Source organism: Panulirus ornatus, chromosome 15 (assembly GCF_036320965.1).
Source record: "Panulirus ornatus isolate Po-2019 chromosome 15, ASM3632096v1, whole genome shotgun sequence".
In the NCBI taxonomy this organism is placed as follows: Eukaryota; Metazoa; Arthropoda; class Malacostraca; order Decapoda; family Palinuridae; genus Panulirus; species Panulirus ornatus.
This window is the reverse complement of record NC_092238.1, coordinates 46,466,064-46,478,597: the sequence shown is the minus strand read 5'-3', so window position 1 is coordinate 46,478,597 and position 12,534 is coordinate 46,466,064. Positions and strand designations below refer to the sequence as shown.

General features: G+C 41.6%; 1 protein-coding gene across 3 annotated transcripts in view; it reads right to left on the bottom strand.

Annotated features, from left to right (window-relative positions):
- LOC139753870 (opioid-binding protein/cell adhesion molecule homolog) overlaps positions 1–12,534 on the bottom strand; it is an 842,066-nt gene that overhangs the window by 92,625 nt on the left and 736,907 nt on the right. For 2 of the 3 annotated variants that reach the window (XM_071670824.1, XM_071670826.1), the window contains exon 4: positions 6,543–6,716. In XM_071670824.1, the coding sequence (XP_071526925.1) occupies positions 6,543–6,716 (174 nt within the window). The remainder of the gene's footprint in view (positions 1–6,542; positions 6,717–12,534) is intronic. The other variant, XM_071670827.1, reaches the window with a different exon arrangement.

The window sequence follows — 12,534 nt, the reverse complement described above, 5'->3', positions numbered from 1 at the left end:
AGTGGTTCCAACAATGTTATATGGATGCGAGGCATTGGCTATAGATAGGGTTGCGCGGAGGAGGGTGGATGTGTTGGAAATGAAACGTTTGAGGACAATATGTGATGTGAGGTGGTTTGATATATATACACATACATACACATGTACATATTCATACTACCTGCCTTAATGCATTCCCGTCGCAAGGTAGCGCCAGGAAAAGACAATAAAGGCCACAATCATTCACACTCAGTCCCTAGTTGTTATGTGTAATGCACCGAAACCACACCTCCCTTTCCACATCCAGGCTCCACAGAACTATCCATGGCTTACCCCAGACGCTTCACATGCCCTGGTTCAATCCATTGACAGCACGTCGATCCCCGGTATACCACATCAATCCAATTCACTCTATTCCTTGCACGCCTATCACCCTCCTGTATGTTCTGGCCCCGACTGCCCGAAACATTTTTCACTCCATCCTTCCACTTCAAATTTGGTCTCACACTTCTCGTTCCCTTCACCCCTGACACATATATCATCTTTGTCAATCTTTCCTCACTCATTCTCTCCATGTGACCAAACCATTTCAACACACCCTCGTCTGCTCTCTCAACCACACATTTTATTGTCACAAATTTATCTTACCATTTCATTACTTACTCACTGAAACCACCTCACACCACATATTGTCCTCAAACATCTCATTTCCAACACATCCACCCTCCTCCGCAGAAACCCCATGCCTCGCAACCCTATAACAACCACATCCATAAACAAATTAAACAACCATGGAAACATCACTTACCCCTGTCGCAAACCAACATTTACTGGGAACCAATTTCTTTCCTCTCTTCCTACTCGTACACATGCCTTACAATCTTGATAAAAACTTTTCACTGCTTCAAGCAACTTACCTCCTACAACATATACTCATAATACCTACCACAGAGCATCTCTATCAACTCTATCATATGTTTTCTCCAGCTCATAGAGGCTACATGTAAATCCATCTGTTTCTCTAAGTATTTCTCGCATACATTCTTCAAAGTATACACGTGATCAACACATCTACCAGTTCTGAAGCCACACTGCTCTTCCCCAATCCGAAGCTCTGTACATGCCTTCACGGTCTCATTCAATACCCTGCCATATAATTTCCCTGGAATACTCAACAAACCTATACCTCTTAAATTTGAATACTCACCTTGACTTTATACAATGACACTATGCGTGCATTCCGCCAATCCTCAGTCATTTCACCAATATACAATGAATATTCTCACCAATCAGTCAACAGCACAGTCATCCCCTTTTTAAATAAACTCCACTGCAAAACCATCCAATCCCGCCGCCTTGCCGACTTTCATCATCCGCAAATGTTTCACTAACTCTTCTCTGTTTACCATATATATATGCAGAAGCTGGTGACTGAGTTTGGTAAAGTGTGTGAAAGAAGAAAGTTAAGAGTAAATGTGAATAAGAGCAAGGTTATTAGGTACAGTAGGGTTGAGGGTCAAGTCAATTGGGAGGTAAGTTTGAATGGAGAAAAACTGGAGGAAGTAAAGTGTTTTAGATATCTTGGGGTGGATCTGGCAGCAGATGGAACCATGGAAGCGGAAGTAAATCATAGGATGAGGGAGGGGGCGAAAATTCTGGGAGCCTTGAAGAATGTGTGGAAGTCGAGAACATTATCACCGAAAGCAAAAATGGCTATGTTTGAAGGAATAGTGGTTCCAACAATGTTGTATGGTTGCAAGGCGTGGGCTATGGATAGAGTTGTGCGCAGGAGGGTGGATGTGATGGAAATGAGATGTTTGAGGACAATATGTGGTGTGAGGTGGTTTGATCGAGTAAGTAATGTAAGGGTAAGAGAGATGTGTGGAAATAAAAAGAGCGTGGCTGAGAGAGCAGAAGAGGGTGTTTTGAAATGGTTTGGGCACATGGAGAGAATGAGTGAGGAAAGATTGACCAAGAGGATATATGTGTCGGAGGTGGAGGGAACGAGGAGAAGTGGGAGACCAAATTGGAGGTGGAAAGATGGAGTGACAAAGATTTTGAGTGATCGGGGCCTGAACATTCAGGGGGGTGAAAGGCGGGCAAGGCATAGAGTGAATTGGATCGATGTGGTATACCGGGGTCGACGTGCTGTCAATGGATTGAATCAGGGCATGTGAAGCGTTTGGGGTAAACCATGGAAAGTTCTGTGGGGCCTGGATGTGGAAAGGGAGCTGTGGTTTCGGGCATTATTGCATGACAGCTGGAGACTGAGTGTGAGCGAATGGGGCCTTTGTTGTCTTTTGCTGGCGCTGCCTCGCGCACATGAGGTGGGAGGGGGATGTTATTCCGTGTGTGGCGGGGTAGCGATGGGGATGAGTAGGGACAGACAGTGTGAATTGTGTGCATGTGTGTATATGTGTGTGTCTGTGTGTGTATATATGTGTGTACGTTGGGATGTGTGGGTGTGTATGTTTGCGTGTGTGGACGTGTGTGTGTGTGCATGTGTGTGTGGAGGCGGGTTGGGCCACTTCTTTCGTCTGTTTCCTTGCGCTACCTCGCAGGCGCGGGAGACAGCGACAAAGCAAAATAGATAAATAATAATAAAAAAAAAAATATATATATATATATATATATATATATATATATATATATATATATATATATATATATATATATATATATATATGAAAAGTATTGAAACGAAAAAGATTTGTCATACTTCCCACAATATAGCACGTTCAGGAGATTCAGGTCTGCTCGCTCCTGTGGAGGTCCAACATATCCTTCCCATTATTGTCATGTCCTCTAACCCTGACTGCATCACCCTCCGCTGCCACTAATACTCCCTCCCTCCCAGCCAGGAAACCACACCCACCCTTACCACCACCACTCCCTCTCTTACTCGTAGCAGATCCTCCCTCAATCACTCCTTCCCTCCCTACCCACCACACTGCTGGACAATACAATGATATTGTTCTATAGTTTAATAACTCACCCTCGCTATTTACCTCTTTGTACTTTCCATGTTGCTGGCACACCAGTCTTCCTGCTCAAATATTTAACCATGTACTAAAACATTTTCCCGAAAATATATCACCCCAGCAGCCAGCGATTTCAGTCCTACCGCGGAAATGGATCAATTATTGGCACGGGTGTGTGTGTGTGTGTGTGTGTTGGGGTAGTATCCCTGCGTCTGACAGCTATCTCGTCAAACGTAAGGAAGACGGGCGAAAGGACGGACTGGACCATTTAACTCTAGCATAGATAAACAAAAAAAATAACACAATGAAAATGAATGTGCACATAGAGGTCATGCAATAAGTGTTGGAAAGAATATGATGAAAAGCTCCAGTGGACTCAGACAGTACTACAGGACGTACTTCACCTCATTATAAGAGATGATCAAAGGAAAACATTGTCAGTAAGTCAGCAGGTTAGCCAGGACTTAAGTTACCAAAACTATTAAACACGTGAGAAAATAAAAGAAAAGGATGCCGACCATTTAACCTGAGGAGTTTAAGAGAAATTACATTATGGTAAGTGAAAGAAAACAGTGAACACAATTATTTTCACTATAATTCGTTCTGAAAAACAACTCAGATTATTTGGAATAGGGGGAGTGTCATTTCATGTGTGGCAGGGAGGCGGCGGGAATGAAGAAAGGCAGCAAGTACGACTTATGTGCATGTGTAGATATGTATATGTCTGTGTATGTATATATATGTATACGTTGAATTATAAAGGTATGTATATGTGCGTGAGTGAACGTGTATGCACATACATGTGTATGTGGGTGGGTTGGGCCATTCTTTCGTCTGTTTCCTTGCGCTACCTCGCTAACGAGCGAGACAAAATACAATAAACGTAAATAAAATGTAAATAATGTAAATAAATGTAAATGAATACATGAATACACACACACACACACACACACACACATATATATAAATATATATATATATATATATATATATATATATATATATATATATATATATATATATATTTTTTTTTTTATTTCACTTTGTCGCTGTCTCCCGCATTAGCGAGGTAGCGCAAGGAAACAAACGAAAGAATGGCCCAACCCACCCACATACACATGTATATACATACACGTCCACACACGCACATATACATAACTACACATCTCAACGTAGACATATATAAATAAACAAAGACATATACATATATACACATGTACATAATTCATCCTGTCTGCCTTTATTCATTCCCATGGCCACCTCGCTACACATGAAATAACAACCCCCTGCCCCCTCAAGTGTGTGAGGTAGCGCTAGGAAAAGACAACAAAGGCCACATTCCTTCACACAGTTTCTAGCTGTTATGTAATAATGCACCGAAACCACAGCTCCCTTTCCACATCCAGGCCCCACAGAACTTTCCATGGTTTACTCCATACGCTTCACATGCCCTGATTGAATCCACTGACAGCACGTCAACCCCGGTATACCATATCGATCCAATTCACTCTATTCCTTGCCCTCCTTTCACCCTCCTGCATGTTCAGGCCCCGATCACACAAAATCTTTTTCACTCCATCTTTCCACCTCCAATTTGGTCTCCCACTTCTCCTCGTTCCCTCCACCTCCGACACATATATCCTCTTGGTCAATCTTTCCTCACTCATTCTCTCCATGTGCCCAAACCATTTCAAAACACCCTCTTCGGCTCTCTCAACCACGCTCTTTTTATTTCCACACATCACTCTTACCCTTACGTTACTTACTCGATCAAACCACCTCACACCACACATTGTCCTCAAACATCTCATTTCCAGCACATCCATCCTCCTGCGCACAACTCTATCCATAGCCTACGCCTCGCAACCTATACAACATTGTTGGAACCACTATTCCTTCAAACATATCCATTTTTGCTTTCAGAGATAATGTTCTCGACTTCCACACATTCTTCAAGGCTCCCAGAATTTTCGCCCCCTCCCCTACCCTATGATCCACTTCCGCTTCCATGGTTCCATCCGCTGCCAGATCCACTCCCAGATATCTAAAACACTTTACTTCCTCCAGTTTTTCTCCATTCAAACTTACCTCCCAATTGACTTGACCCTCAACCCTACTGTACCTAATTACCTTGCTCTTATTCACATTTACTCTTAACTTTCGTCTTTCACACACTTTACCAAACTCAGTCACCAGCTTCTGCAGTTTCTCACATGAATCAGCCACCAGCGCTGTATCATCAGCGAACAACAACTGACTCACTTCCCAAGCTCTCTCATCCCCAACAGACTTCATACTTGCCCCTCTTTCCAAAACTCTTGCATTCACCTCCCTAACAACCCCATCCATAAACAAATTAAACAACCATGGAGACATCACACACCCCTGCCGCAAACCTACATTCACTGAGAACCAATCACTTTCCTCTCTTCCTACACGTACACATGCCTTACATCCTCGATAAAAACATTTCAGTGCTTCTAACAACTTGCCTCCCACACCATATATTCTTAATACCTTCCACAGAGCATCTCTATCAACTCTATCATATGCCTTCTCCAGATCCATAAATGCTACATACAAATCCATTTGCTTTTCTAAGTATTTCTCACATACATTCTTCAAAGCAAACACCTGATCCACACATCCTCTACCACTTCTGAAACCACACTGCTCTTCCCCAATCTGATGCTCTGTACATGCCTTCACCCGCTCAATCAATACCCTCCCATATAATTTACCAGGAATACTCAACAAACTCATACCTCTGAAATTTCAGCACTCACTCTTATCCCCTTTGCCTTTGTACAATGGCACTATGCACGCATTCCGCCAAACCTCAGGCACCTCACCATGAGTCATACATACATTAAATAACTTTACCAACCAGTCAATAATACAGTCACCCCCTTTTTTAATAAATTCCACTGCAATACCATCCAAACCTGCTGCCTTGCCGGCTTTCATCTTCCGCAAAGTTTTTACTACCTCTTCTCTGTTTACCAAATCATTTTCCCTAACCCTCTCACTTTGCACACCACCTTGACCAAAAAACCCTATATCTGCCACTCTATCATCAAACACATTCAACAAACCTTCAAAATACTCACTCCATCTCCTTCTCACATCACCACTACTTGTTATCACCTCCCCATTTGCGCCCTTCACTGAAGTTCCCATTTGCTTCCTTGTCTTACGCACTTTATTTACCTCCTTCCAGAACATCTTTTTATTCTCCCTAAAATTTAATGATACCCTCTCACCCCAACTCTCATATATATATATATATATATATATATATATATATATATATATATATATATATATATATATATATATATATATATATATATATATGCTGGACTCGGCTTGCAAGTGGCTGTATCGCAAGTGAGGTGTCGCCTTCAGGAAGGCTGCATTATCATCAGTCGTCGATGGACAGCAAAACTATATAATGCTCCTAGAAAAAAGGATGAAGCACTAAAAGAAACTCATTATTCTCTCTCTCTCTCTCTCTCTCTCTCTCTCTCTCTCTCTCTCTCTCTCTCTCTCTCTCTCTCTCTCTCTCTCTCTCTCTCTCACCTGACACTCGTAGGTCCCGGCGTCGGCCAGTTCGACGTACTTGATGGCCAGCGTCCACTCGGTGCTGCCCTCCGGGTGGTGGACACTAAACCTCTCCTCCTTGGTGTAGGTGAGAGTCCCCGAGGTCAGGATGTGCCAGTCGCGGCGCCTCACCCACGACACCTGCGGCAAGAGCTATCGTCATACATAAGTGGAGAGGGTTATGCTCCGGGTAGGGGTGGGTGATGATAATGGCGTGTGGGTTCTTTAGCCTTCGACTCTTGGCTTCGTGGGGTTGTCTTAAATCATGGCGGCCTCGCCTTCAATCATGTCTATTGTTCTTCTAAGGAAACTGCATGATGAAACAATTTCTCTCTTATGTTTATGATTTGCATGAGCAATATGGCTACATGAAACAACACTACAACACTGCTGATTTTCATTCTGTTTAGAAGAATCCTGAAAAGCCAAAAGCGAAGGTAAAGAACCACTTTGGTCACAAAATCTACCCGCATAAATCTGGGCTGTCTTCGGCCAAACAACATTTCTTTGCATCTTAGATCATAAAGTGTTAATGATAGTTCAGTGTTGATAGAGAACGCCGTTAGACTGACCAGTTTTGCATATGTAGATTTTATCACGGAATGAATTATCACATCGTGTTGTTATCACAAATGCAGTAAGAATGGCTCTCAGTCTAAATAAAATGCAAGAATACCTTAACATGTCTCATCTAATAGAAATCTGACTTGCTTAGGACTTTTGTCCCTCGTCTATATAATATATCACCATGCACATATTCTCTTCCACTGTTCAATTGTGGAATCACACAACAACAAATAAAATTCCTGTAAGAGTTAATTAACCATACACTGAATTTGATACTCAGCTGTTCATAACAGATGCATTCTACATACATGGTCTACAAGTAGGATGCAATGTCATTGATATCGATAAATCAAACTTATGAATTTCAGTTCTGCATATCATGATATCTAGGTAGTGCGTAATGACTAGGGCAACAGCAGGAGCAGCAACAGCACCAACAGCAGCAGCTTTAACAGCAGCAGAAGTAGCAGCAGCTCCCATAGGAGGCAGTCTTCAGGCTTAATTGTCATATCAGTAAAGTATATTGTGGGAATGGAGAAAAATATCACAAAAGAAAGTTGCAAAAAATGACGTTCTTTGTTTAAGCACATGAAAGGGAAAGGAAAATGCCATTGACAATAATCTTCCCTTTGAGTAGGTATTTCACTTTTATTTCAAGGCACAAAGCAAAGCTCTCAAGCAGTACACTGAGGTTTGTGGTGAGCACTGAGAGATGGAAGTCTGCCAAAAGAAAAAAAGGTATTCTTTTTGTTCTGTAGTTTTGAAGTTCTTTGCGACCCAACATTCCACTTTCTTTCAACGTTTTTTTAGATTCCCACATAGAGAAGCACACACCATTTCGTCCATTAATGGATCTATGTGAAACTCTCTGAAGATTCATGTCACTAAGAACCCTTGAAATAGCTACAAGTGGATGAATCTTAGGAGGATTAGCGTATAAAGCATATCTTAACATTCTGGTACATGGCGCAGCAAGAGGAATGCAGACTAAGGTACAAAAGTTGGTCTACGTGTCAACACTCCACACTCTACTTCGGCCTGTCTATACACAACATCCTGAAGCAACCCTGCAGTCATCTAAAGTTTCATCTACATCCAAAGCTTCTATGTACTCTACTCACTAAGTTCGTTTACATTTCCGTCCCATATTTTCATTTTTCAAACCCCAACAGTGTCGAAGGTTTACGACGCAGTATACTCTGATGCTTCTGAGGTTATTACCAATCCCTGAAAGCTTTGAAGTTAAGAAAAAGCAGACATCTAATGCTGTGACGATTAGATACATCAAAATTTGAAAATATTGACAGATAGAATACTTAGAAAAAAATCTAATGTTGCTGAAGTGAAGCACAATTGCTATTTCTATAAATCATTGCTAACCCTATTGATGTTTTGAAGTTTTTAAGAAAGCAAAATTCCTTTCACTGGTTTTATAATACTATTCAATTAATTCGTTAATGACGTGAGTAATGAACACACTGAAGTCTAAAGCTGTGTTATGGCAGTAAGCAATGACTTCATTAACTTGATATGACGGACATTATGTGCCTAGTGGTGCTTTAATCTTAACATTAAGAGTCTCACAGTGAGCTGAGAGATTTTTTGTCATATCAACCACTCAGGGAGCCAAATGAGTCATGAGGTTACAACAACATTGATGGGTTATGTCGTGAGATCAAACAACATTGATGCCATGTATCCTGTCGTGATGTTAGATTACTGAAGGATGTGGAGGAGGAGGGAAGCGGAGGAGGAGGAGGAGGAGGATGAGAATGAGGGAGGAGAGATGATGATAAAGCGGAGGAGGACTTGATATAATTCTGGAGTGTTTGCTGCGTCTTAACCTCACACGACTGGGGTTGGAATTGGTTTCATGCTTAGCTCATTACAAAAGGATTGTATTGTTGCATCAAATTCTTGCAACACTGTCGAGGCTTGTTTTGCAAAGAGGTTCACAACGATAAAGATTTTGTCGGACAAGATTACAGGAGTGGGAGGTTGTTATGATGCTTGCACGTGAGGTTCTGTGTGGTCAGGTTTTAGAGAATTGCAAGGCTTCTTTGTCACAAGCCTACAAAACAATATGGGCTCTAGAACTAGTGCGAATATATATATATATATATATATATATATATATATATATATATATATATATATATATATATATATATATATATTCTAAAAAGCAATGTCACTACGGAAGCAACAAAACAAGGCCAGTCATTGCGTTTTGACGGCGAAACATTGAGTCATATTGCTGAAATTCGTCCTGAAAAGAAGAGCATCATAAATTCATGACTGAAAGACGCTGCTCTTGAGATTTTGATGTCATAAGCCACCACAGGTCTGACCTCACAACATTGCCAAAGACGATAACTTGCTCTTCCTTGCTTTACAAGACGTCCGTTAGCAAGACATAGCTCAGTAGGTTCTTAATGAACATACACGAGATGACCACAATACTCCTTTTGCATATGGTCGGAAATATAGAACGTGGTATGCAATGTCTCTCACACCTGACACTGGCCATGGCGAAGAGTTGGCATATTTCCCTTCATTGGTCTGCCTGAGGGAAGGAGGGTGTTCTGAGGAATCAAACTAACAGGACAGACAACAACAAGTAATAATAATGTCGATGAATTTTTTGCTTTTTTACAGATGTCTTTTGTTATTTGATCATTTACTTTATTCATATATTTATTTTCTATCTCCCCATCTTCTTAGCCCACGGAATTCCGTCCCGGTATCCCCCGGCCCTCTCGATGGGCTTAATTGGTTGCATGGAAGACGAACATTGTCCCGTGATGCCAAGAGCAAGATAATGGTGGCTCGTAGAGTGAGACCCTTCCTTGTCAAAAGGAAAATAAATTCTCCTCATTGTAGCATCAGTATGTTGTAGCAGTGCACACGAGACGTCCCTAGTGCTTCTGCCTGATACATACAAGTAGTTTGTACTTCAGGTGGAAAATAGATATCAATAACCAGAACCATAGAACAAGATGGCGAGAGTTGATACATTTTCATGATTATCTCTCAGTTCTGTCCGGGAAGTGAGGACGGTGAAGCTCTTTCATTTTACGCTATAACTTGTATTTAGTAAAATCAGCAATTACTATCCTCATCAATGTTTACTTCAAGCCTATGCCATCTGATGAAGGGATCGAACTAGACTGAGACCTCTGCGGAACACAGAACAGCTAACATTGTGCATACCATGCAAGCAACACTCTAACCAACCCCCGGATTGGAACTTAAGCCAGCGAGTAGTGAAGGCAGAGAGGTAAACACTGCCACGGTGCCCCATACAGCTGTCCACCCAAGGTCCTATGTTTACAATCAAAGGGCTGCCTTATAGCTATCCCCAGCGTTCACCAATCATACCTTGTAAAGTATTTGACTGATTTGAATTTACTGTATTTATACTTCGCCAAAAGCCAGATTTCCAACGATATTCAGAGGTCAGACCTGGGAAAGCTAAAGACTCTAGAAATCAACAGTTCTGCCCTTTAAATTTCAACAATAGGACCCTGGCGGTAGATATGAGGCTACCTGTGGTAGTAGGGGCTGAGTATCGGAGCTGTGGAGAGTTGAGGGTGCCCGGCTAGACTGTGGTGAGGGAGTGTGAGACGCCTGCTGAGTAAGGGAGAAAAGGGAGGTTAGCGTGTCCTACAGGAGGTTAGCGTATCTTACAGTGGGACAGCGTGTCCTACAATAGGTTAGCGAGTCTTACAGTGGGATAGCGTGTCCTACAGTGGATTATCGTGTCCTACAGTAGGTTAGCATATCCTAGAGTGGGTTAGCGTGGGTGAGCGCTGAGTCCTACAGTGGGCTACAGTGTCCTATAGTGGGTTAGTGGTTCACCTTGACACACAGCGAGTTAGCATGTTTTATAGTGGGTTTAGCTTATCAATGATTCGGGCATTGTATCTTACAATGAGTAATGGTGTCCTGGAGTGGTCTAACCTATCACTCTTGCACTGACCAGACCTACAGAGTACGCATATACTCAACAATTAATCTCTCTGTCTTACAGGTGAATGATGTAAGGCTTAATGGATCAAGATGTCCTAGAGTGAGTGATTATGTCCTTGAGTGCAGGGTCGTCTCCACCAATAGGTCAACCTTGTCCAAGGGTGTGTCAGCGTGTCTTTGAGGAAGCTGTCGTGTCTTAAACTGAGTTAGCGTATGGTAGGGTAAGTTGAGCCGTGTTTGGGAGGATAAGAAAGTAAGGATAGATAGAAAAAAAAGAGCATGAAACTTTAGGATTTTCCAAAGAGAACTTCGGCGTTCTCGGAAAGAAATTGTAAGGTACTGATGCATTATCGAGTACCAGTCTGAGCTTGTGTGTTCTAGAGGAAATTGGCGTGTCATATAATGTGTCAGAATCGTAGAATGTGTTAGCGAGGTACAAACCATGTAGCTGTAGCCTAAAAGGGGTAAGCATGATCTCCATAAAATGGCTTGATATACAGTATTTCACTGTGTTCCATAGTGGGTTTCACCGTGCTTTTTAACATGCCAGTGTCCCTGGATAAGTTAGAATGTCACTAATTGTGTTACCATGTCTCAAAACTTGTTTATGCGTATAAGAATCATATGATATAGGTCAGTGTCTGGTGGAGTTAGCATGTTCCGAAACTTGTTAACATGTACAGAATTTATTCACCATAGGCCAGTGCGTGGTGGAGTTAATGTTTCAAAACTTTTTTACGTACATAGGAATTATTCAACATAGGTCAGTGTGTGGTAGAGTTAATGTGATTTTAAAATTTTCTACGTGTGTAGGAATAATTCAACTTCAGTTAGTGTGTGGCGGAATTAATGTTTCAACACTTCAGTGTACAGTGGAGGTAATATGATTCAAAACTTGCTTACTTGTTTAGGAATTATCAAGTGAGTGTGCTGTACTGCCTAAGAGGGTGTCCATTCATATAGTGGATCTTAGAAGGTAAAGGATCTTACAAAAAGGCAGTAAGAATTAGAACGTTTCCTGCCTTTTTCTTGAAGTGTGCTGGAGTAATGTTTCCTAATGCTGGGTACCCAAGAGGAAAGGGAGGGAAGGAGTCCATGTATTTGTAAGTATAAAGAAGCATTTCCAGCATGGGACGAGGAGAGACACTATGGAGAAGGGGTAGCATTACTCGAGAGCACAGCTGGTGTGTCCTAGGATAGTCACCTAGCTCTTAGGAAGGGTCACCATATCTTAGAGTAACTAAAATGCTTAAAGAAGTTGCGAAATGAATTGACGTATCTATGGATTATAGGATACTTAAAGAAGTTGCAGGATAAGTTGATATATCTAAGATCCTAAGATACTGAAAGAAGTTGCAGGATAAGTTGAAGTTGCCATATCTGAGATCTTAGAATACAAAAAAAAAAAAAAAGTAGGATAAGTTGACATATC